General features: G+C 38.5%; 1 protein-coding gene across 2 annotated transcripts; it reads left to right on the top strand.

Annotated features, from left to right (window-relative positions):
- The first annotated feature begins 6,432 nt into the window (after nt 1-6,432).
- LOC121325817 (cysteine-rich secretory protein LCCL domain-containing 2-like) lies at nt 6,433-25,189 on the top strand. 2 transcript variants are annotated; one of them, XM_041268894.1, is made up of 15 exons: nt 6,433-6,753; nt 8,763-9,070; nt 10,352-10,470; nt 11,043-11,175; nt 12,340-12,455; nt 12,798-12,898; nt 12,995-13,141; nt 13,672-13,732; nt 13,827-13,893; nt 14,005-14,135; nt 14,591-14,634; nt 15,904-15,976; nt 16,338-16,413; nt 17,994-18,127; nt 23,140-25,189. In XM_041268894.1, the coding sequence occupies exons 2-15, from the start codon at nt 8,825-8,827 to the stop codon at nt 23,189-23,191; spliced, it is 1,500 nt and encodes a 499-aa protein (XP_041124828.1). In that variant the 5' UTR covers nt 6,433-6,753; nt 8,763-8,824; the 3' UTR covers nt 23,192-25,189. The 2 variants fall into 2 exon arrangements, with proteins under 2 accessions (XP_041124828.1, XP_041124827.1); XM_041268893.1 differs by having other exon boundaries at nt 6,434-6,753; nt 12,992-13,141; nt 23,140-25,188.
- The last annotated feature ends 597 nt before the right edge of the window (nt 25,190-25,786 follow it).

The following is a 25,786-nucleotide window of genomic DNA, read 5'->3' as shown; positions in this document are numbered from 1 at the left end:
ATTGTACTGTGGGAATAATTGAGGTACAGTATCATGATCCAGCTCTGCTAGACTAGCCTATACCATTGTCTCCTTTTTCATAAGCACTAAAGCAGTAAAACCAATATCCGTTCCAGCCGTAAAACACTTCATTCAAGAACTATTTGATGATCTACAATGTGCTGCATTGTGCTTTTGGCCTTGTATCGCAAAGCAACAAGATGTGCAAAATAAAGTATCATTTGTCAATACACAATGAATCGTTACACCCCTATTTTTATTTATTTATATATAATATAGACAGGAAGTCTTTCAGTGAAAGCAGTAACCCCCTTATATTTAAAAATGATGAATGTATTTACAGTCCTGGCATTTCAGAGCTTCATTTTTATTTCAAGATTTTAAATTTGTACTTTCTGAATTAGGTTTTTGAACAATTACTTTATTGAACTTATATTACTCATTGTTATCTGTTTTTCTACAGAAACAGTTTAAGACAGCATAGAATTAGGCTGAAATTTTGGGTGGTTCCTTCGGCGCAATAACTATTTTCCAGCAGTACAGCTCATTCTCTTTCTCAAAAGTGAGAATTAAATGGTTAAATCATAACTGTTTCATGTTATCTCCCCCTCACCAAACCAACATACACTCATCATCAATGTAGTCTTTGTGCTGGTTCGAATCAAAGTTGCCTCAGCCAGCAATAATGACTTGAGTTCTGTAATGCATGCTTTGCAGAGGTGAATTTTTCTATGTAGTCTGCAAACTTAATCCTTATTTGATTAAGTGGGATGCTTTCTCTGCCCTGTTGTTTATTTTGTAATAAATGATTTCTTAATTGAATGGACCATGCTCAAGAGATATTCAGCCTTGACATTTCCAGTCCAGTCCACTGGTTATTAATAAATGGATCCAATTCAGCATTCAGACCAGGGCCAAAATCACCTTCATAATCTTTTTTTTCTCTTAATAAAGGCCGAGTGTTCCACATTGGTTTTGTGGATTGTGGAGAGATTGATCTGTTACAAAGGTTAACAATGAATTAGACTAGTGCCATTAATCATTACTGTCTTTTGCTTTACCCAAGGCTCATTTACACAGTGACGATGCCTTTGGAAAACAGATAAGACCCTGTCAAGAATTATCTTTTAATTATCAAATGGTTTGGCTTAATTATAATACTTTAACTAGATCATCATTTTCAATTTGTATGCTATTACTATATTGTATTTGCTTGGGGGGGGGGGGGGGGGGGGGGGGTGTATGAAATGAGGTATTTCAGCAATAGCCCCTTTTATAATAAAAATCTATTGGCTTAACTGTCGGGGCGATCTCAACATATGCAAACAAAGCTTTTTTCCTTATGCCAAAAATGTTATTGTATACATAATTAAATTGGAGTATATGTGCCAGATTGTGGTGTGTTTTAAAGCAGTGAAACCCCTGCGGGCAAACTGTAAAATTACATTGCACAATGTAGCTATTCAAAAGTAACTTTCTAGAAAGTTTACCTCTCTGTAATTTCATGGAGAATAGCCTGCTAGAATCACTTGGAGCTAAACACAAGTGTAATCCCTTGTGTATCTTTACCCAAATGGTGTTCAGAGCAACAAAAGACAACAAGCACATTTTCTTTCTTTGTTTTTTTGTAAGAGCCCTGGATTTCTCATACATTTTCCTAGTTAAATCCCAAGGAAATAACAAGAAAGGGCCCAGTCTTTGTGGAAAAACATATTGTGTCAAACCTTCAATACAAATGACTGGTGCTATATGAGTAGTATTACACTTTTGGCCTATAATATGGAGGAGTGCTATAGATTAATCACTGGCTGTAATAAATTAAATATAGTGAAAGCTATGAAGGGTAAATCTGTGTTGCATAAAAAGAGGCATTTGTTCTCTTCACCTTCATGGGCAAGACGCTATGCCTCCAGCATGTTGTTGTGAAAGATTACCTCATCCCAGGTGCAGTCTCCTGTAGGCCAGTACTCCAGTGCCAGCTTTAGAAAATGCAGGAAATGTAAATTTATTGTAGGGATGGCTTAAAGGTAAAATAACAACAAAATATGTGCTCTCAGTATCGGATATTTAACAGATTATTGGAATTTGCAGTAATTAAAATACTATCTTTAGTAGAAGGTATATAATAAGTCCACTTCCAAGTACAGTTGATCAAATAATTAATAACTTGTAGTATGCAATTTCTGCTACTTTATATTGGTTTTAATGAAAGTAAACACCATTGAGGACTACCATTTTTCACAATAAGAGCAAATAAGCAGACAGCCCTGTTTTTAGCCTTCAAGTTCTCTGTTACTGATGTAAAAGATAATCGATATTATTTAATTCTCCAGGTTCCGTAATGTGTTTATCCACTTTATTAATTGCTGTACCATTGTATTTAATGTCCAAATTCACAACGAGGCAGTGTGGTCCAGTGATTAAAATCTAGGGCTTCTAACCAGAAGGTCACCAGTTCAAATCCCATTTCTGCCACTGACTGACTCACTGGTTGACCCTGAACAAGTCACTTAACCTCCTTGTGCTCCATCCTACAGATGAGATATCAAATCAATATCCTATTGTAAGTGACTCTGCATATAATGCACAGTTCACAGCCTACCTGTAAAGTACTTTGTGATGGTGGTCCACTATGAAATAGGCTATATAAAGATAATATATTATTATAGCAATTAAAAAAAAAAATAAAGTTCACAATACGCATAATGTTGGCTCTCCCTTAATACACTTATGTTTTCTGTATTTGTTTTGAGAACATAATGGTCCAAACGGGATCTCATCTCACTCTTACACAAGAAACACACGAGTATGCATGCACTCATTGGCTCTGGTCCAAGTGCCTGTAGGAATCCAGTTCTGGATCTGAAGCTCTAGGTTAATCAAATTAGGGTTGAACAGCTAAACTAGTTAAAAATGGTGCTAAAACAATTTCTATAGTGTTGTTCTCCTCAGTCCACCTGTGTTAAATTTGTTGGAATTTTTATATACATACGGCTGGTTTCACAGACTCCCATTAGCACTAATCTTAAGTGCCCAAAGGTAACATTATGTAGTCCAGGATTAGTGCAATTTAGGGTTTGTGAAACCAATCTGTTTTGTTTATTGTTATTTTTGTTGGCGGAACCTAGTTTCGCAGTTACCATTACTAATCTATAGGATTCATTGCCCAAAAGTTGTCATAGATAGTTTTAAAAGCATGCTAAAAACCCATGTTTTTTTTTCCACAGCTTATTAGTATTTTAATAAGAGACACCCTATGAGAGGGTTCTGTAAGATATGCAAACCATGCTAATATTGCTGTTGTTGTTTTGAAGCATCACTCCAGTTGCAACTGCCAGAAAATGTAATGTGTAAACAATGGGAAATCCCAATAGTCAAGTAAAGGGTCAGGCTATTATATGGCACAGGTAGAGCAAAGCAAGGTAAATTCATTCTAATCACATATCAATAGCAGAGGCACAGTGGTCTAGTGGTGCTACTGCAATTAAGTTCATGTGTATCAGTCCATTAAGTAAACCACTTTGTGAATTGATTTGTTGGTCCTTTGGCCTCTTTTTCCTTTTTGATAATGCCTGCAATGGCTGAATTATGAGGCCATTTTGTGGAGTAATGTGACTAACTAACTAGTTGTTCTGTGGACCTCCATGCAGCTAGGCCTGATTCAACCCCATGCTCGCAGAGGTGAAGGGTAAAGGCATTAACCCTTTCATTAACCACCTAGCTCCAGTTTATAAACTTACAGGTTGAATATCTGTAGCAATAACCTGCAGTCACTGCGTTCGCTGGGAATTTTTTTTCCTGGAACTCTCTGCCTCCTGATTCCAAGATTTGAGACATTTAAACAAGATGTCTTCAAGCCTCAACATGTTTCATTACCCCTGTTTATTCTACTTCTGCGCTCTCGTTCATTACTCTCTTAATTATTCACTTAATTGTTTTGAAGTGCTGTTCTTGTTAAGGAAACATCTCAAAAGAACTTTGCTGTAAAACAAAAATGTAGATAGTGTGGAACGGAATGTAGTGTTGAGAGACAGAAACAAAATGAAATGAGCTTTATTGTACAGTGAGTCCACTTTGACTTACTTACCTATCAGCTCTTGCATTTGTTTACATTCCATCCTCTGCTTAATACCATCCAACACATAATTATAAGATTTGTGTCAGCCTATATTGCATCCTTTTGGGGTTTGTTATATATATATATATATATATATATATATATATATATATATATACACACACACACACACCATTATTAAAAAATACTATAATATACTCTATTATAGTGTTTTAGAAGGTACTTCGGTATTTTTCTATGTAGGTAAGCAGTCAACTGCTCTTGAAAGCTGAAAGATGGTTTGTTTTTTGCTCGTTGCTTATAACTCAAAACATATTGCGAGAAAATCTTGAAACAAGATCTTCGGTCCAGGAACATAGAAACTGATCCTGTTGACCTCTAAGGGACCCCTGCTCTCTGAACAGGGTCAGATTTAAGGCGGGCTCTCCTAACTCCAGGACTTGTACTAGGCTACATTTATACAGCATTAAAATAAAAATACAAACCCTGTTTAAAAACTCTGTTCAGATTATGAAGTGGGGAAAAAAAAGCACAGCTAAAATTAGATTTACCTATGAGTCTAATGTTTGTTTTTTTATTATTGTACTTAAAGCATAGTGTCACTCTGTGGCTAAATACTGTGATTGTGCTAAAGAATTGTAATGTTTTCTTTTAAAGTGAAATCATTCAAATGTTCTAAACATCTCAGTTAGAAAACAAAACCTGAATGTAATCCTCACCTAAGACAGGCGGCCATACAAATAGGTTCACTGCAGCTTTCCTTTCTGAGGTTTGGTGTTGGTCTGACTGCCGCATAGAACTATGTGGACTGTCCCAGAACCACCTAAAATACAGACAAAACATGCTATTTATGTTTGAAGGGTAAATTGATTCCTAAGTACCTACTGTGCTGTGATTGAACTCACTCTAGAAATGCTGTGGTGCTGTGACCTATGCTTTATAATTTCTGGAATTTTTTTTTTTCTTTTTTTACTCTGATTACTGGTTGTTTAGCTCACTGAACATTGTTCATAATTTAATTTCGATGATTGCAAAATACGTGTTAATCACAACAGCAGCAAAACCTTGGTAAAAAAAAAAAAAAAAAAAAAGTCTCACATTTGTTTGCCAAAGATATTAGTTATTTATTAAATTATTAAATCAAAATAGGGGGTAAGTTGCAACCACAACTGGATTTGTCATACCTTGTATACACAGGAAATAGTGGAATATACAAATGTAATTCAATCATGATTAAGGTCCTGTAGATAGAAATTATTTGGAGATTAGCTTCACAGGAACACTCAATCCCTGCCGTTAGACAAGTCCATCTTTATTCAGCAAAATAGAGAATGTGTATTATTAATTTTTATGATACATAAAAATTAATAATGTGTATTATTATGAATTTTATAATATATTTATGAAAGAGTGATTGGCAAGTTTTTTGTGTATCACAATGCTGTCTGGTGGCTGCATATGCAGTGATGTTCAGCTTCATTTAAGGTGACAAACATTCCTTGTTTGTATGGCACAAAAGAGATATAATAGCTTCTGATGTACTAAATGTTTGTGATAACGATGTATAGTAAGACTCATAAGTTTAGAACACGCTGTGTTTCACTAAAATATGAAGAGTAATGTATGTTAACATAATCTTCTATTAAGAACATAACTGCTATTCAGGATCTTACCACTGGGTTGCACTGTGTGCTATGTTAAAATTCCACTGAAAGTCAAGGCTAATTAATTTCCTGTTAACGGAGGCAATTGTATAATTTTAAATCAGCCTTGAAGTTAAGACCCTCCTCCAGATTAAAAAAAACAAAAAAAAAAAAAACCCTCAGAATCATTAGAGGCATCATCAGGGAAATAATAATAAAAAATAAGCTACATTTATATTCATGCATTCGCGTATCTTAAATCACATACTGTAATTAAAATTAGATAGAAAAATAGCACAGCAACAGAGTGAAGCATAGTACAACATCTGCAATAATGGTAGATAACAGATAAGTGTGGTAATTGCATAGTAAATAAAAAACTGCAAAATTACCTTTTGGATTGAGTCTGGTTAACAGAACGTCTTTGCTGTAGCCAGCACTGCAAAACAGATGCTGCTACAGAAAAGAAGCGGAGTCAAATTACTTCAAGTGCTTGGGAGAACGAGTTCTGCAAACTTTTGCCAAATACTATTCTGCCATGTTTACATAAAACAAAAAGCAAAACAAAGCTGTTGTAAAGTAATTAAATTATTATTACAACAAATTCTATTACTAACACTACATTAGTCATAAGTGCTAGTCTTTATGTTAGGTAATTTATTTTTTCCTTCCCACATCATCATTTCGTCAGAGATTTGGTAAGAGAACATCGGCTTGTTCTAGAGGGGGGGGCTGAACGTGTTTTTTTTTTTTTTCACCCCCCTTAAGTCTCCGGCTATAAAATGGACTCCACTGAGTCAACTAAGACAGAACTGACGGCAAAAAAAATAAATAAAAAAAACCCCGAAGAATACCGGTATATAACAGCCGGTGCTGAACACTGCAAATTTAGAGACTCAAACAGAATAAATTAATCGCATACATCGGTGTCTACAGCTGAAGAACAAATAACCAACAATAAAATAACAAAAAGTGGTGAAGACTACGGATAATTAATTTACATTTCCGGATACCGTTGCTCCAGTTTGTGAGGTAGGATTTTAATTAAATTATTATTTTTTTTAATTTAAATGTTGTCACTCCTAGTTTTTCCGTGAATTAGAATGTGCAATGCATAGGTTATTTATATGCACCCAGTAAGAAGCAGTTATTTTAGTATATTTATAGTATATGTTATTTAGTATATTTTAGCAGTTATTAATACGTTTTATTTACCGGTGCTTCCTAGTAAGGGTGTTACCGCGACGAATGGCCAAGCTGTTGAGTTTTCCTGACCACAAGGCTAACGTGAATAAACATACTGTGATATAAAGATAGGTCACTGGGTATTAACACGTTCACTGGGTTTTTCTAGTACAATACATTAGACAGCCTACATAGTTGTGCATGTTCCTTTCTAACTAGAGTCCCATTCACAAATATCCTGCTTTTGTACTGCAGTGCAATTAAGCCAGTACAGTGTTAATAGCACTGGTATTAGTTTATATAGGTATGTATACCTATTTAAAAAAATAAAACAAAAACACATTCCGGTGAGATGGAGTATACTGGATTCTGCTACAGTCGGTACCTGCATTAAATTTTATTGAATTGAATCAGTTTCAGTTATGCATATGAGCCCGGCACAAACACCTATACAAACGGTAAAATGTGCCCTGTGCGAATATTTAAGGGGCACCGAATGTGAACCTACCACGGGGAGAAAGGGTTCAGTCTGGGCCAGGTTTAAAGCATGCAAACGGTGGATGTGTTAGGAAGTTTACAACGTCATTGATTGTGCAATACTGCTGAGATGCTGAGTCACAATTCAGTGTAAAATGACTTTTTTTTTTTTTAAAAGAAAGAAAGAGAAAATTAGAAAGCAGACAGAAATCTTCAGACAGTTTGAGAGAGATGTGCTGACTGGTTTAGTGACAGACCTCACGTGATTCCCAATGTGAAGAGGTCTGCTTCTCATTACTGTAGCAATATACCATAACGTCCCCTTTACTGTCAAGCCTGCAACTTTAGCATAGTGTTTGGATGTTATGTTGTTTAGTGATAAATACCTGCTTCCTCCCTCTGCACCTCAGCACGAGGTCAGAAAAGATACATACAGCTGAATTGTAGGATGTTCTACCATAACAAGGACATGGGAATTACGTTTTTATTTAAAATACACATTGTACTGTATACGTTTTCACATGAGAGTAAACATTTGCTGAAAGTGGATTTACTTTCATTTTGCATATAAGGATGTGTGGCTTTGTGGATCAGGTTTGTGGTTATTATTTTAATATTGCGATATTTTATTTTACAGTAATTGTAGTTTCCTGGGTATCACAAACGACTTAACCCATTCTCTAGAACCAGGGAACTGAAAAACTACTGTATAGACCAACTGATCCAAACAAAGCGCATGCTGAAGTGTTTTTTGTGTACGCAATAAGGTAAATTGCCATTACTGGCTACTAATCCCTGTCTTTGACACAGTAGTTCAGTGCCCAGAGACTAAGTCACTGTTGAAAGCCCCTGAATAATTGATTTTGGTTCATGCTGGATGACTAACACTCCTTATTTAGCTCTCTTATGCACCTAGTTTCTTATTGAGGTCTACTTTTTGCCCTAAGACACCAGCTGGATTGATGGTTATAGAGCTATTAATTCACTGACAGGGGTCAGAATCTGCAATGGCAATAAATCACACAACACTGCCTGTTACACGCTTCCCCCTTTAACCTCAGCGATCAGCTGCAGCCAGTATAAGAGATTGGGATCATGACACCAATGTAACAGCACACACACCACAAGTGGGAATTGTACCACTATGTATTGCACATGCTTAAAGCTGGGTGATTCACTGCCTATTTGCCTTTGTGATGCAGTAGTTTGAGAGAAGGAGTGGGAGAGGGAGGGAAAGAGAGAGAGATGTTTGCAATTCAGAATGTTTGTTTGCAAGGCGGTGTGCATAAGCTAACTTAGCTGTCTGTCTGGGCATGCTTACTTCACTGAGACTAGCCTTGTGAGCCCTGAAGCTTACTCAGGATATGTCTTTCTTTCAGACACAAAGCTGCTTAGGAGGCGAAGCATAGGGTGCCTACTGTATTCCACAGAAAGATTGAAGATGAGTGCAGCCTTGCCCTGGCTCTGTGCCCTCGTCCTGCTATCCTCTGCTGCCCAGGGTGGTACTGCCCTCTTCCTGCCCAACTCAACATCCCTGCAGCAGCTGCTGAGCCGATACCAGGATGAAAGCAAAACTCTGACTCGATCCCGGCGCGCCATCCAGTGGTCCGACAGAGAGGAGATCCTGAAACTCCACAACAAACTGCGCGGACAGGTTTCCCCCTCCTCCTCTAACATGGAATACATGGTGAGTGACCACAGGACACCTGTAATTACAGGGGGCACTACTGAGAACCGACACAAACAAGTAGCTAGGTCGTGCCTTTGGTCATGTATCATGATGCAAACTTCCATTACAATACAGTATGTCAAGTAGAGAAAGTATCATGATCCATTGATATACACCTCTACTGTGCACATTGTCTGCAGTTTCTTTCGGGCCTGGCCAGCTCCCTCTGATGTTCCCTTATAAAGGTTCCCCATAGTAAAAGCACTCTGCAGTGTAGACACACCCTTGGTTGTGCAGGACAGGGTTGCGCACAGTAGCTTTCACAGGCACTCGCCCAAAACCTGGTTTCAGTGGGCTGCGGCTACAGCATTAAGTTTTATTGCCGAAGTGACTCCCCAGGCTGCAGACAGCCCAACTATTACGCTATTCACAGACCCTAAATAATTCATCATCACGTTTTAAAAATGTAAAGAATGTTTGGTGGGTAAGTGGGTAACTGAGCTGGGCTTCAAATCAAAGATGCCCAGACTAATAGTTGACTTGACTAGAATTAACTAAAGTAGCTACAGAAATAATTAAAACAGTTATAAATAACAATAATAATAAACAATAAAAATAATGAATCAAAACCCGAGAATAAGGTTGGGGAAACAAGTTAAATAAGCAGTTTGCCCTAGAGCAGAAACAGCAGTTCCTTCCCATTGATTCTCAAGGAATAATATAGCAGAGCAATAATTAAAGTGATTACAGGATACATGTTGACAGAGGCAGACAGGGTGAACCGGAGAGGCCTGTGAAGCAGGGTTTGTATAAGTATGTCTGTGGGTTACAGTTTGTAACCAGGACTAATCCTACAGCAGCACTGAAAAGATACTTTCTGCCAGACACGAACAAGCAGGGTTTTTATGAAGACGATCTCACTGCACAAGGCAGGCTGTGGAGGGAGGGGGCAGGAGCATAGAGTTCAAGATCTTCAAGAGACTGGAAATTTACAGAGTGGCACAGGATACCAGTCCTGTGTGTGCATGCGTGTGTGTGTGAGCCTACTCCATCTACCATCTCCCAAGCATAGGATAACCCCCATATACAGCAGCACCCCTAGTGTCAGGGCACGGGGCAGTTTCTAATTCTATTTTGAAGTATGCCTGGCATACCTGTGCCTTGGTGTGGTGAGTATGTGGGGGTTACAGCCTGTTTAAGGATTTAGTGGACCAACTGACTCATAAAATAAGAGCATGTTTGTTTTTTACTTGTAGTGAAACTTCAGAAGGTGTAAACTTGTCCTTGTTTCCCCTGCAGGTCTGGGATGAGGAGCTGGAGCGCTCTGCCACAGCCTGGGCCCAGGAGTGCATCTGGGAGCACGGCCCCAATGACCTGCTCATGTCCATCGGACAAAACCTAGCAGTGCACTGGGGGAGGTGAAAGAAGAGCACCACAGAATTCTGCTCATTGTGACTTTGCAGCAATACTGGAACACCCAGAATCTATAATAAAATAACCTTTTTTTTTATTAACTTTAAAAAAAATCTTTAAAATCATATAATATTATATATATATATATATATATATATATATATAGATTACGAATACTATAGCTATGGTGAAAAAAAATCATAATTTGAACACATTGGAAAAATAACTCTATTGCTGACAATTGCTCTCTGAAATGTAATTTTGGTTCTATATTCCTAACCATTGTTACTTGCTAGTTTTGTAAAATGAACAGTTTATTCTATTTAACCATTTAATTCACGGCAACTTCTTCTTGTCTTTATATGGGGACATAAAACAAAAAGCCATGCATGAAAGGGTTAATAAAAAAATGGTACCAAACGTTGCTCTTGAGCCAAAGCAGCTCCGCAATACTGTGAAAGAAGCCAGCCGGATAAGGCTTTGCTCTGTATAAATATTTATAACAAAGAGTGATGCAGTGGAGTGGGGTGCTGTTCATTCCCAGCAATGAGAGTGTATGTTCTGTGTCTCTGTTCAGGTACCGCGCCCCAGCCCACCATGTACAGGCCTGGTATGACGAGGTGAAGGATTACACTTACCCTTACCCCCAGGAGTGCAACCCCTGGTGCCCTGAACGCTGCTCCGGGCCCATGTGCACCCACTACACTCAGGTAGGGCAGGACATTGAGTGTTTCATTGCATTGTCAAGTGAGGCTAATCCACTGGTAAAGGATTACAACACACCCAGGGATTTACTGCACACATCCCACATAAAAAAAAATATTATAGCACCATCCAAACACACTATAGTTAAAAAAAAAATGCTGCAGGACACACTATTGTATATTATAGGAAACAATTGGCTCAAATACCATTATTTTGATATTTGTATTCATATAATGTCTTGTTTTATTAATCTACGCTGGGACTGCTCCCAAAGTGATTTTCAGTTTCAGTTAACTGCTTCTACAAATATTAGTCTGTCACCATTGAAGACCTTCTAAAATGCTTCAGGCAAGTCTGAATGGCAGCCACTGTAACTGAACTGGAGCCTGTCAAGGGCTGTTTCAGCTTTGGTCCCCGCCGACAACAGAGTGAACCTGGTTTAGTCGTATTGTACTGTAGCCGGTTCCTCCAGCAAGCAAACGAACTCTCTAGAAAGACGTGGAGGTGCAGAGGAGGAGAGTTCTCTACAGCTGCTCAACAGCTGTCCACCCTGCCTGCATGCCTGCAGGGCTGAAACTGGGCTCCTGGAGCATTGCATTGCAGTTCATCATTGTCACTTTGGGATTATAATACATGAACACAATTCACAAGTTCACATAAACATCTCGCACAAGTTCATAGAACATGAGGCTATTATTTTGTATAGAAATAAAATCCTTTTTGAAAGAGGGAGTGTGGAGGGAGGTGTTTTCAATGGCAGCAATCTTTTTTTTTTTTTTTTTTTTTGGCCCCTTACTATTTCACTTATGGACAATCTATTTATTTTTATATGTTCACCCAAGAAATCCTTCCCTTGATACATGTTCTTGCAGTGCTGACACTGTGTAAATAAGCTTAGATATTAATACTTGGCAGGTAAGCTGAGTTCACAGTCAAGGATACGAACAAAGTTAAAAGCCAAGGATTACTTTTCAAAAGTAGTCAGCAGAAAGACACGTTTCACAGAATATACTTACCACATGTACAAAATCTCGAATCCTATAGTTGGTATTGATTTTTGTATGGCATGCAATGCAAACAGGACAGGTACACTGAAATTCAATCACATCAAATGAAGGGCTAAGGAGTTTAGTATGGTTCATTTAATGAACGTGTTTGTTTGTTTTTAGCTCGTCTGGGCCACCACTAACAAGGTGGGCTGTGCCGTGCATGTGTGCAAGAGGATTAACGTCTGGGGGGAGATCTGGGAGAATTCTGTCTACCTCGTCTGCAACTACTCACCCAAGTAAGAGAAATGCCCCTTCCTCCTAGCTCTATCACTCCTCTCTACCTTCCTCCCTTTTTCTTCCTTCTCCTGTGTCTTACCTATTAACTCCCACCCCCATCTTTCCCCAACTGTCTGTCTGCAGAGTTCTGGTAGTTGCCACTTATTTGCTGTTATGTGTCCACGAGGATATTAAAAGTGAGCTGCACTTTTATTCATTCATTTATTTAATTTATTTATTTTTAGCTAGTTTGTATTTTTGTATTCTTTTACTTCGGGAGTGATTAGCTCATTTTTAATAAGCTTACTTATACTGAACTCCTTGCTTTGAGGTTTTCTGACCTTTTCTGTTCTTGTCATCAGAGGGAATTGGATTGGAGAGGCCCCTTATCAGCACGGCAGACCCTGCTCTAAGTGCCCCCCCAGCTATGGAGGAGGCTGCAAGGAGAACTTGTGCTACAAAGGTATATCTACTCAGAATCATAGTTAATAATTTGAGAGACGTGTTTCACACTAACTGAAAATAACATCGTCTCCCCCCTTTTGTGCTTGTGTAGCAGACACTCAGGCACCCCAGCGCCCTGAGACAGAGGATATGAATGAGGTGGAGAAGCCACAGGTTCCTGAGGACATTCCAGACTGGGCCCGACCTCGTACCACTCCCGCCAAGGCAACTCCTGGGAAAACACCAGGAGCCAAGTTCATGGGTAAGGGCATTAATATTGCAGGAATGGAGTACAGTGCAGCACAGGGTTAGGGCATTGATAGAAGTGGTAAAGGGGCTGCAGCTCACAAAATAACTAACAATACAGACCAACATTAATCAGTAAGGGACAAGGTGGGCAGCCGTATCAGCACGCAGGTTGAGAAATGACCTAGGTTTTTCCCAATATGAAAATATGAAAGTGAATAAAGATTAAAATAGCAGTTGACATTTCATGCTGAATCATAAGCAGCTTTTCTGGTAAGGGACAATAATAAGGGCTCAGTGGTGGCTAATAATGTCACTGGCTGCAGAAACAGGGTGAGAAAACAAAGACACAGGGAACTGGTTAACAGGAGAAGAGTTCTGACTCAGCAGCAATTAGCGCATAAGGGACACATTAAACCATCAGCACATAAGCACGGGGCTACACTGGGGCTGTGTACAGAGACTGCACAGCTGCCATTGCCCATATCATAAGTGTGTCTGCATTGATGAAGTGTATCAGTGCGTATTTCACCTTTTCTTTTACAGCCCAGGTGATTAAGTGTGAAACCAAGATGAGAGACAAATGCAAAGGGTCGACATGTAACAGGTAGGCTTTGTTTAATAATGTAAACATAAATATGTTAATATTATCTATTTGCAAAAGTAAGGCATTTTGTGATGTCCGCTTGCTCTCTTGGCAGGTACAAATGTCCAGCAAACTGCAAGAATGCCAAAGGAAAAATCTGGGGGACCCTGTTTTATGACACGGTAAGTAAATTGCAGGAGCTTTTCTCAGTGTTGAAGACCGGGAATGGTGTAGCCCAGGGGTCAGTGGTTACTGACAGGATATTAAGCCTGGCTGCGTTGGTTTGTTTTCAGCAATCCAGTATCTGCAGAGCGGCACTGCATTATGGGGTGATCGATAACAATGGGGGTCTGGTGGATATCACACGGAAAGGTCGACTGCCCTTCTTTGTAAAGTCGACGAGGAACGGAGTGGAGTCCTTCAGGTAATTGGAATGACGTGGAATGCATTGTTGCCCATGTAGGAAAAGACTCGTCAAATATTGAACATATTTTGGTGATTGGTTCTGAATTAAAATTGTTATTTGACATTATTGGTCAAATATGTAATAATTGTCACACACACACACACACACACACACACACATATATATAGTAAAGTAATTGAAAAACACAGAACTTTCATTTGTTTTTGTATTTTTGTATTTGAACAATTTGCTAAACAGTGTTGTTTTTAAAAAAAACAAATAACACTACTTACAAGCTCCTTAATAAAAAATCTGAGTTGTTTGTTACTGACTCAGGGTAACTTTATTGCTTTGAGAATCTAGCTCATAATGTAAAGTTAAGAGAGGAGCTAACAGTACAGTATGTGCAACCACACTGAAACAGTACAGAATGCACTGATTGATAAGCATAAATGTTTTTTTTTTCTTCACAGTAAATATAAAGCATCAAACTCCTTTGTTGTTTCAAATGTTGTTGGTAAGATCTCACTATATCTTTTATATATATATATATATAATTATTTTGAAATACAGTGCACTCCGTTTATAAGAATCACATCCACCCTGGATGATTTGATTCTTATAAGCGGTTGATTCTTAAAAGAAGACCAATATGATTACAATTAGCAAAAAGATGCCTCCATGCATCAGCAGTTAAAATACAGCATATAGATGTCAATGGTGCTCAACCACTGAGGACAATACATCAAAACAATCAAAGCAAGTCCTTGTGGGTAAGCAACTTGTTATATGATCACGATTATGTTTACTCAAGGCTACAGAATCCTATTTTACTACAGTATAGTTGAGAAGCAATCGTCTCGTGAGGGTGCCTAGTTTAACTGTTGTGTGGTGTTACATGTAATGGGCTTTGAATTAAAATTACGTTACAGTACAGTATTTTACTGCCAGGACTACCACTGCATTTAAGCATCTGTGGCTTGCTTTTTTTCAGTTGCGATGCAAATCTCAGTTTATCACTAAGTGGAGATGCAAAGCTCCACAAACCCTCCCATCACTGCGCCGCTGTGCAATCCCCCTCCCTCTACATGCATATTGTGCAATAACCGTGCTGTACTCAGTATGTGTTCTATGAATGTGTAGATCACTTTATTAGAACAAATTTCCACTAACAGAGAACACAAAAAATAACTGTACAATGCAGTTGGGAGTCTTTCTTTTTCCTGTCAGTAATTGTAAACGGAGTGCACTGTATATAGCTTTGCTTATTTTTGACCAATTATTATTAATGAAAAACCAACCCATGTAAATTTTATCCCTTTAGCTTCTATAATTCCCATGCTTTATATTCCTATATTCATATAATTGCTACTATAGAAAAGAATACTAGCAAGGGTGTAGGAACCAGGCACCCAGATATGCTTCTTCCACATCAGGACTAGATACAATTTACATGTGTCTGTATCTCATTCAATGCCTGTTGCCTTATACCCTCAACTAAACAAAAAGTTTTGAAATAAGGTTTGAACTTCTGAACTGAGTCAGCATCACATACTTCTCTGGGAGTGGCATTCCTTAGAGTAGCAGAAGCTAGAAGCAATAAATTATAGCTGGTTTGAAAAGCCATAAAGCACTATTCATTGAAATGGTGTCCAGTGTTGCAAGACAGTTTGCAGCAACAGCGATGCGTTGGGCCATAAATTATAGATTGCTCGTACAATTTGAGCCATATGATGAGATAGGAGTCTTCTCAGAAAGTAACCTGTTCCTGCCGTCTTCCCTACAGAGCAGAGAGTAGATTGCTACATGACTGCTGCTGAGCTGTGTGCCTTCAAGAAGCCTGCCACTCACTGCCCAAGGTAAGAAGCATGAACTGGGCTTGAATCATCCATGCTTGTACTTATCAGTAAGGCACCAGGTGTACTTGTCTCAAGACTTTCATCTGGACTTGGACTTGTGTGTGTAAAGATTGAATGCTGCATCGAGGTTCATGTGTAAAATTTCAGCTGCCAAAGCAGCTAGCTGGTTAGGATTGGGAGAGCCACAAAGTGTTCTGAAATTTTAAGCCACAAAAAGCTGTCTCTGTTGACTCACTGCATTGACCTATACGAGATCTGGAGAAGGGACTACAACCTTGCTCTTCAAAGTAGTTACTTTCAATGTGCTGATGCATTGTGCCTTGTATCTTTTAAATAGAAATCAATGGTTTTTATTCACCAGAGTGCACTGCCCGCCGAGATGTAAGGATGAGCCATCAAACTGGGCTCCAGTCATTGGCTCAAATATCTACTCAGATGTAAGTAACTCCCATATCATTTACAAGCAAGAACTCCAGTTGTTAAACTGAGAATTTGTGTTTATACGTTGTACGTATATCAGCAATACCACAACCAATCACTTTCCTACACCACCCAGTATAAAATTAATGGACTTTAAGATGTTGTTAAAAGCAATCATGCATTGGATTTTGAGTTTTTGAAGTTATGCCAGAATTAGAAGGGTATACTTATAAGGTTTTCTCAGTCATCCTATGGTGATTTATTAAACTGGAATAATGTAAATGTTTATTAAATATTCTGAAACACACGGCCTATATTTAGCTCTTTTTTTTGGCAAATACTCCTTTATTCCTAATTTCAAAACACGTGTTGAGTTTATACAGCTTCGTTTTACAAATATTTTCACCAATAGTGCTACACATTAGAGGAGGTTTGACTTTATTAGTCAAAGGCATGCAAGGCAGTGAGGTGAGGCACACGGGTGCTGTTAGAGTAGAGTGCAGCAGAAGGACAGGGATAGGTTTGAAAATTTACAGCCGTTTTTTCTTCTTTGTAGCTGCAGTTTGACTCATACAGTAGGTTAGTCTTATGGGATTCCTAAAGATGCAGATACAGCATTTGCTTTAGTAAACTTTACTGGAAGCAGAGTAGTATGTCGTCTGCAGAATTTCAAAGGCTTCTTTGAAGCAGAATTGACTCTGGCATTTCCGAGAAACAATTAATAATCTGCCTCACAAACCCGCAGCAAGGTCAACACAGAGTAAATGGTGCACATGTCACAAAGACCACAACCTGGGCTACAGCCAAGCTTACATTTGCGCATCATTTTACATGGAACGCTCAGCAAGGCAACATTTTCACAAAGCGATTCATACCAAAACAGTATAACATACAGCATCGCACAATAAATGAAGAGAGGGGAGGAGGGAGGGCAGCAGGCTGATGTGAAAGGAATTCCACAGCTGCCAAGCTGGTTGTGCTGTGGGAAGCAGACTCTGCACAGAGCCCCCACAAAAGGCAGCGATACAAATCTGAACGTGATGTTTTTGAAAATACAGAATTTGGGTCAAAGCTTCTGAGCAGTTTGTGCTGTGACCCAGGGCACCTTGTATCTCTGACACGTGAGGGGAGAAAAACAGAAATATAGCAGCGATAGGAAATGAAATCTGAAATATTAGATTTTTTTTTTTATAAACAAATTAATAGTTTTTGAGCAACAAATTCAGCTGTCAGGGTGGAGGTTGCTGAAATACAGCTAGTAATTGCTAAAACCTAAGGCTGCATGAAAACTGAGACCTGCAGGGCCTTCATGCCCTTCAAAGGCTTTCTCCCAGCTTGCATTTCTCTCGTAGGGAATGTCCTGGTGTCTTTATGAGCTTGGGGGGCATTCAGGACATACCAACAGTCTGCCACATTTTTTTCCCTGACCTTGTCAATGTCACTATTTTCTGTTCTCAGGCTGTTTTTATTATTATAAAAAAAAATTGAACTGCAGATATAGACAAGGGAGACGATAACTACAGTAATGTAAATAATATTTGATATACTAGAATGATGCGTTTCCATGGAACAGTATTAATCTTTTTCACCATTGCAGAGCTCCAGTATTTGCCGATCAGCAGTCCACGCAGGCTTGATTAAAGACTTGGACGGTGGATACGTGGACATCTTGCCTGTGGACAAGAAGAAACATTATGTGGGAACTCTAAAGAACGGAGTGCGCTCAGAAAGGTACCAGCTTATTTAAAAAAAAAAAAAAAAAAAAAAAAAACTGTACACTTAGCCAAACAAAGAGTCTGTTCTGTTTAATCATACCAAAATGCCTAAGTGCAGTTGTAGTGCACTTAAACTTCATTATGCTGATACAGTAGGTGTGGGTTCCCACGGAGACGCACTGCTGCACACAGGAGCCGGTAGCGAGTTCAGTGTTTTGATTGGGCCATATTCTCCGTCATATTTACCAGGATCCTCATTATACTCGGTATAAGCACACAATTTTAGGGGATTAGCAAGGATGGCAAAGGAAGGATGGAGGAACAGTAAGGAACACATGGCATAAAATAAACGAGCACAGCTTTCCAGCATCGTGAGTTAGCGGTTGTGCAATGGTAGGGACTCGGTGACTCCTGCTCATCTTCTTTGGTGGCATTTCAGTTTTGTATTTGACAGCAAGATAAATCAGTTCCAAAGCTGAGCTTGCTCTCCTTACTGACTCCTCTACGTGCAGCAAGGCGCTGCCATGGGAGGAATCTGGAACCAACTTAGTGTGGACCAACTTGAGCTTTCATTGCAAATACTTGATACATTTTTCCAACCACTACTGACTCTTCTGCTCTGACTAGGTACTGTCAGTACTGTTACTGCTAGCATTTAAGCCACTAGCTTACAAGACAACTTGCATGAACTTGTAGCTACTGTATACTTTTTAAAACAACCAATATGAAAAAAACTTTTTAACACACAGTTTCCCCAGTCAAACCATCAGCCTCATCATCTGCCTCCTCCTGACTGATATTTATGAAAGCATTCCACCAGTATTGTATCTCCATATACAGGAATCTCAAACAGCCCGGCTTCACACAGTCTGGAAATGCTTTTGCATGACTGGCATGTTGGGGCAGTGGAAATAACAACCTGGGACTATCACCAACAGCAGGCTCCTTACAAAATAATTGGCAGAAAGCTCTCTTGTTTCAAGAGAAACCGCTTACAATCTAAAACGCCCTGCTGTGTAAAAACCCATGTTTCCCGAATTCATATTGCAGTGTTAACATGGGTACCTAATGTATCAATATGTTTGTTTACTGATTGCTTGGTCTAACCACGACTTAGTTAGATACACAAAAACTGTGTATCAGCTTTTACTACAATAAATAGTGGAACCAGTGAAAGTTCAATATTTATACTTCTACATATAATAGTTCAGAAAGTTCCCTTTCTCATGCTGTAGCTGCCTGTATTGAGCAGTTTTACTTTCTATTGCCTTTCTGCTTCAGTATTCTTGGATGTTTATAATACTGGCATACCTGGAACACGCATAGTAAATAGCAAGAGAGATTGACACTATTTTGTTAAAAAAGCGAAATGGGATTTTTAACACAGGTGTAGGTGTGTCATTGATTCTAAAGGAATCATTATCCAAAGCAATGTTTGAATTCTAGCTCATTCAGCTGGGCGATCAATATAAATGCAAGTATTACAGAGCAGGAATGGAATCGATTTCACACTGTGTTTATACCCTATTCCCACTACCTAAATAATGGACGATTGTCAAATAGTGATTAAATAATAACCATTTTGAATGAAGTGAATGAAGGCAATTATGTGGTTTCAACGTGTGTTGGCCACACATTATTAAGGTACTGTGGATGGGTGTGTAGTGTATATGAGGGCCGCAGGAAGAGTCAAAATGCAAATCCGGTCAGGAAAAGTAAATGATCTACAACAATTTGTTTTTGTTAATCAAGGTTTTTAAAGAATTGGTTCATTGTTTCCAGTCTGGAAACATTTGTCACTGGGCACTCCATCAAAAAGTGAAATACATAGGATAGGATCCATGTGGTTCTAATAGCTAATAAAAAGTCTTCAAAATGAAGGTTGGTGGGACCTGGGACAGGAGCAAGTACATATAAGGGAACCAGGAGCCTGCCTAGACCAGCCACAGATTAGATTCAAACCCAAACACTTGTGGCTTACACCACAGAGTAGAATTTTGAAATGTATCACTGAGAACATGTTAGAAGTATACTGATTAAACTCAAAATATTTAGTGATGTCGTGTTTTGACGCTTCAGTATTTCTGAAAATCTGTAATTGGAAGTGACAGTAGAACAGCTGGATTATAAATCTTTAAGTTCAAAGAAAAAGGTTTTGAAAACTTGATGGAATTAGGAACTGAGTGCTGGCTGTGTCCTAGGTGTTAATGCAAGCTGAATGTGCTGTTGCCGTGTTGAGGTGCTGCAGTGATGAAGTGTTGACAGATTGAAGGCACACTTCTGTACAGGCACCGCAGCCCACTCACTCTCTGACTCAGTGTAACCCTCTCAGGGGTCCTGGCACTGATGGTGTGAAATCAGCATTATTTAAAGTGTACAGGTTGCATTTTGATTTATCTAGCTAACCCTATATTAAGTTTCTCTAATTGCACATGTATAACTAATTGCACAAGTACATCAAATATTTTTTAGACCACTGACAAGGGAATATTCAAGAGAGACCCATTAAAAAGTTGTTGGTCACCACTAAAATACACACATGAACCATATTACATTTTATAAGCTATTTTGCAATTTAGTTTTTATTTTGCCCCTTTCATCCTGTTTTAGTAAAATGTGACTTGCAATAAGGTCCTGGCACATTTTGTACCAGATATTACAAGATGTGAGTCCAATTTCCTTTGAACAGCATAGAGGTTTTGTCTATCTAGTTAATTTGTTTTCATTTGTTTTGTTATATGACATTAAAAAAATTATTATGCTGGTCATGCAAATAGTATTTTGACAGAGATAAAATATTGAAAGCCAAACAACAGGCTAACCTGTTTTTTTATGTAAGCGTATGCACTACAAGGTTTAGTGGTTTATCAGAAAACGTGCCCTGAAACGATCAAGTTTCTCACACACACTGTCTCCTGGAAGGCTTTAAGGGACCAGGCTTGAGGAAACAGGAGAGCACAGACAGGCCCAATAACATCCACACTGCTCGCTGAGGAAGACAGGGTTAGAAGAAGACAGGGTTAGAGGAAGACAGGGTTAGAGCTAATGTTCTACAAAGATCAATATAACCATAGCTCTCCAGCTACTGTATACTGTTGTTATGTTACAGTTCAGCTAGAGTTGTTGTCTTATATATGTGTGCAGGCACAATGCAGTCCTAGGTTAGGATTCAATCTATAAATCCTGCTGTATTATCCATCCATTTTGAATAACATACATTCAATCAAATGTACATATTTTTCTTTTCAGTTATTACCATGAGAATGTCACATGTGGGTTTGTGGTGTTTTCTTTTGTTTTTGACAATACTTTCACCTTGTCTTGAACCCTCTTCTTTTGGTGAATCCGTGCATGTCGCTTACATACAGTGCCTTGCAAAAGTATTCAGACCCCTGACCAATTCTCTCATATTACTGAATTACAAATGGTACATTGAAATTTCGTTCTGTTCGATATTTTATTTTAAAACACTTGAACTCAAAATCAATTATTGTAAGGTGACATTGGTTTTATGTTGGGAAATATTTTTAAGAAAAATAAAAAACTGAAATATCTTGTTTGCAGAAGTATTCAACCCCCACACATTAATATTTGGTAGAGCCACCTTTTTGCTGCAATAACAGCTTTAAGTCTTTTGGAGTAAGTATGTACCAGCTTTTCACACAGTGTTGGAGTGATTTTGGCCCATTTTTCTTGGCAGATTTGCTCCAGGTTGTTCAGGTTGGTTGGACAACGCTTGTGGACCGCAATTTTCAAATAGTGCCACAGATTCTCAGTGGGATTGAGATCAGGACTTTGACTGGGCCACTGTAGGACATTCACCTTTTTGTTCTTGAGCCACTCCAATGTTGCTTTGGCCTTGTGCTTGGGATCATTGTCCTGCTGAAAGGTGAATTTCCTCCCAAGCTTCAGTTTTTTAGTGGACTGAAGCAGATTCTCTTGCAGTATTTTCCTGTATTTTGCTCCATCCATTCTTCCTTCAGTTGTAACAAGATGCCCAGTCCCTGCTGATGAGAAGCATCCCCACAGCATGATGCTGCCACCACCATACTTCACTGTAGGGATGGTATGTCTTGAGGCATGGGCAGTGTTAGGTTTGCGCCACACATAGCGCTTTGAGTTTTGGCCAAAAAGCTCAATCTTGGTCCCATCTGACCACAAAACCTTTTTTCACATCGCAGCTGGGTCACTCGCATGCTTTCTGGCAAACTACAAACGTGCTTTCAGATGGTACTTTTTGAGTAACGGCTTCTTTCTTGCCACCCTCCCATACAGGCCAGTGTTACGCAGAGCTCTTGATATGGTTGACTTGATTGCTCCACTCCCAGCCACTGAACTCTGTAGCTCCTTCAAAGTAATTGGTGGCCTCTCTGTGGCTTCTCTCACAAGTCTCTTTCTTGTTTGAGTGCTGAGTTTTGAGGGATGGCTTTTTCCTGGCAGTGCCTGGGTGGTGTGATGCAGCTTCCACTTCCTGATTATTGATCCAACTGTGCTTACTGGGATATCCAAACACTTGGATATTAATTTGTACCCTTTCCCTAATGTATGCATTTGTATTACTTTATCTCTAACTTCTGTAGAATGCACTTTGGTCTTCATTTTCCCTCAGATTCACAGCCTTACCAATGATCCTTCAACAGTGGGGTTTTTATCCAGAAAATGTGACAGCAACTTTAATGGTTCACAGGTGGAGGCCAATGGTAAGGTAATTGTGTCCTCGTTAGGGCAGTTTCTTTCATCGGTGCAAACTGGGGGCTTCCACAGCACAGGGGTTGAATACTTCTGCAAGCAAGATATTTCAGTTTTTTATTTTTCTTAAAAATATTTCCCAACGTAAAACCAATGTCACCTTACAAGGCGGTGCAAGGCACTGTATATCTTTTTCGATCATTTTGTGCAGAGGTTGCTATTAGTAATTGTAATTATAATTGGTGTAATTTCCTTTCAGAAAGAAATGTTGCTGAGAACGATTTGGATAAATAGCTTAAAGAATCTGGCACTAAATCAGTATTCCTTCATTTTCTGTAGTAAGAAGAATCCAGAAGGAAAATCATTCCGTCTCTTCTCAGTGAGGGAATGAAGAGAGACTCCATTTGGGCCGGGCCTAAACACAGCTGATTAAGGGTCCCCATGTCTGCTGAGCAGGAACAGGAAGCACCCTAACCTGTCACTATGGTAACCTCTCGGTACCCCTCCCTCAAACCCCTACAGTCACAATTTACTTCAAATACAAAGAAGAAAAGTTATAATAGCAAAAATAACTGCTCAATTGTTTAAATAAATAACAGTGTTTCATTTTCAGTTTTTTTTAATTATAATAAGGATGTGAGGAAACAAATTCAAAATACTGTATACCATTTTTAACAGTGATATGCTTATTTTTATTAGTAAGGTTTTGACAGCAGTGCTGGTTATATCTATATTAAGGTGTAGTTTAAATTTACATTCATGTTTACTTTCTTAAAAGTGTACCAAACAAACAGGAATGTATGCCAAATGCATCTTTATACAGTTTTATGAAGAATGGTAGCTTTTTTTAAATTGCTGTATTTTTATTTCTATTTGGTTTGTATTATTAATGAATGGTGCTTTTCTGGGTCATGTTGTTGTACTCTGGTAGTTCAATGTTGATACATAAACTGTAATCTCTTATAGGCTATGTCTTTCATTTTCCAGTTATTTAAAGGATATGTTTTCTTTTTACTATACAAACAGTTGAGTGCTCAGTCTGCTCTGTATGTTCTGTTTCGTAATGAGAATACCTAGACAGCTGGAGGCCATAGGTTTTGATGTCAGCTATCACCTGACATAGCATGTGCTGGAAAAAAACAAACATTGGATTTACTCTGCTCAGATTTGGGATGTTAAGATATCTACTGCCTAGACAACTTGTTAAATCCTATGCATTTTAAATATGTTGGCCAAATTAACCTGGCAGCAAAGGGACTGGACCATTGGTGGCGGTCAGGTGATCATGTGAGGTATTAAAGATGCCTCTGCCATTTACTTGTATTAAAAAAAAAAAAAGAAAACATTTTCTCTGCTTTACTCGCTAGTAAGATAAATTACAGGTTTTACTGTGTAATGGCACAGCTCAGTTTCACATAACAGAAATATCTAACTAGCTCAGAAATTAGAAGTGTGCTGTTTATAACGAGCGACTCTTACGTCATTTCTTAATGTAAAAGCCAATCTAATTCAAAATGCAGAATTTGTCTATCGGTGCACATTTCCCAAGGTGGCAGCCCAAGTATTAATCATACTGGCCCTGAATTTGGATTTCTACCTTTTAACACCTTAACTTGAACTTTCACTCAACTATTAAGATCTCATGAACAGTGTTCAATGACGCTTGTTCTAGAACCAGTAATTGCATTTAGTTCAAAATTAGCCTGTACGGAAATCACACATTTCAGTAAAAGTACAATATGTCATGGAGTATAGTATTAAATATAATTAAGAAATGTGTTGAAATATTTATATATGACAGTATAAATCATTACTATATTACAGTATGGAAGGTTTACGCTATACACAGTCTTGCATATTCGTATGGTTGCATATCCTTCTTGAGTGTATGGGAGCTGTTTATCTCCTTAGTGTCCTTTATATTGGCATGCAAGCACGATATAACGTGATGTAATATAAAACAAGTCAATACTACTTCATGGGTGTGCATAATCCCTAATCAAACCCACTCACTTCAGAGAGTTTTCTACACATTTGATTGTTTTGAGTCATTACATGAAAACAGCTAGCAGCATACGTAAAATATAATTCATTACTGTTGATAAGAATGGCTTTACTGCTAATGCAGTAATGTCCTGTAGTTCTTTAACTAAATAACACATTGGCTACCTTGCCCTGTTTTTGCAATCTGTCTCCTCTGAAACTCAATGGAAATACCCCTCATTGTGCAGCAGAAAAATAAGTGTAAATATGTTTGCTATTCTTTTTGCATGGTCTTTGTCTTATTTAAAAGTGCCTTCCAGACCTGTTTGTGAATGTGTTGTATTTTGTAAGTGGAAGATGAATATTACAAGTTATTTTTTAATGTTGTACACAATTTTACAATAAAAATAATTTAGAAACTGTTGGTGAGTACTGTGCATGTTTGACTCTGCGATTTGCTAATAGAGTACTTGTCTTCTTGGCATGAAGAGTTTTATGCACCCCAGTTGTAAAAACCTTGAGACCCATAATTCAGTGCTGTCAGACCCATGCGACTGTCCAAGAACATAATCATTGAAACCAAGATAGGGAAGGAATAAAGATCTAACATATTTAATACGGTCGGCGCTGCTTTATCGGGATGCCTCGGGAGAAGGAAACATCCCGAATAAGCAGCTGTCCCAATTAAACGAGAGGCAGTTGAGATGACCTTAGTCACTCTTTTTTGACTCTTAACGAAAAGAAAACATGATTAAATGTTAAATAAATAATTTAAAATATGAGTCCATGTTTTTTTTTTTTTTTTTTTTTTTTTTTTTTTGTTATTCGTAAACAAAATGAATCGCACCCGCGATGCTGCCAACGTTCTTTTCAACAGTAGGCTGATAAACCACAGGAGGCTTGTCCTTAAAGAGTTCAGTGTGTTTAGGCATTTGTTCTTCACGCCAACTCAGTGTACCAAAAAGGGTCTGAATAAAGCAAAACATAATGCCATCCATATGAA

Source organism: Polyodon spathula, chromosome 13, assembly GCF_017654505.1.
Source record: "Polyodon spathula isolate WHYD16114869_AA chromosome 13, ASM1765450v1, whole genome shotgun sequence".
NCBI lineage: Eukaryota > Metazoa > Chordata > Actinopteri > Acipenseriformes > Polyodontidae > Polyodon > Polyodon spathula.
Note: the sequence above shows the minus strand (reverse complement) of the source record. Positions and strands in the feature narration are given on the sequence as shown.

What these genes read in the sequence shown, in the direction of transcription:
- LOC121325817 (XM_041268893.1), top strand. Translation starts at nt 8,825, where the DNA reads ATGAGTGCAGCCTTGCCCTGGCTCTGTGCCCTCGTCCTGCTATCCTCT. An exon ending in TGTTGTTTCAAATGTTGTTG is followed by an intron (nt 14,635 to 15,903) that starts GTAAGATCTCAC and finishes TCTTCCCTACAG; the next exon opens with AGCAGAGAGTAGATTGCTAC. An exon ending in AACGGAGTGCGCTCAGAAAG is followed by an intron (nt 18,128 to 23,139) that starts GTACCAGCTTAT and finishes CATTTTCTGTAG; the next exon opens with TAAGAAGAATCCAGAAGGAA.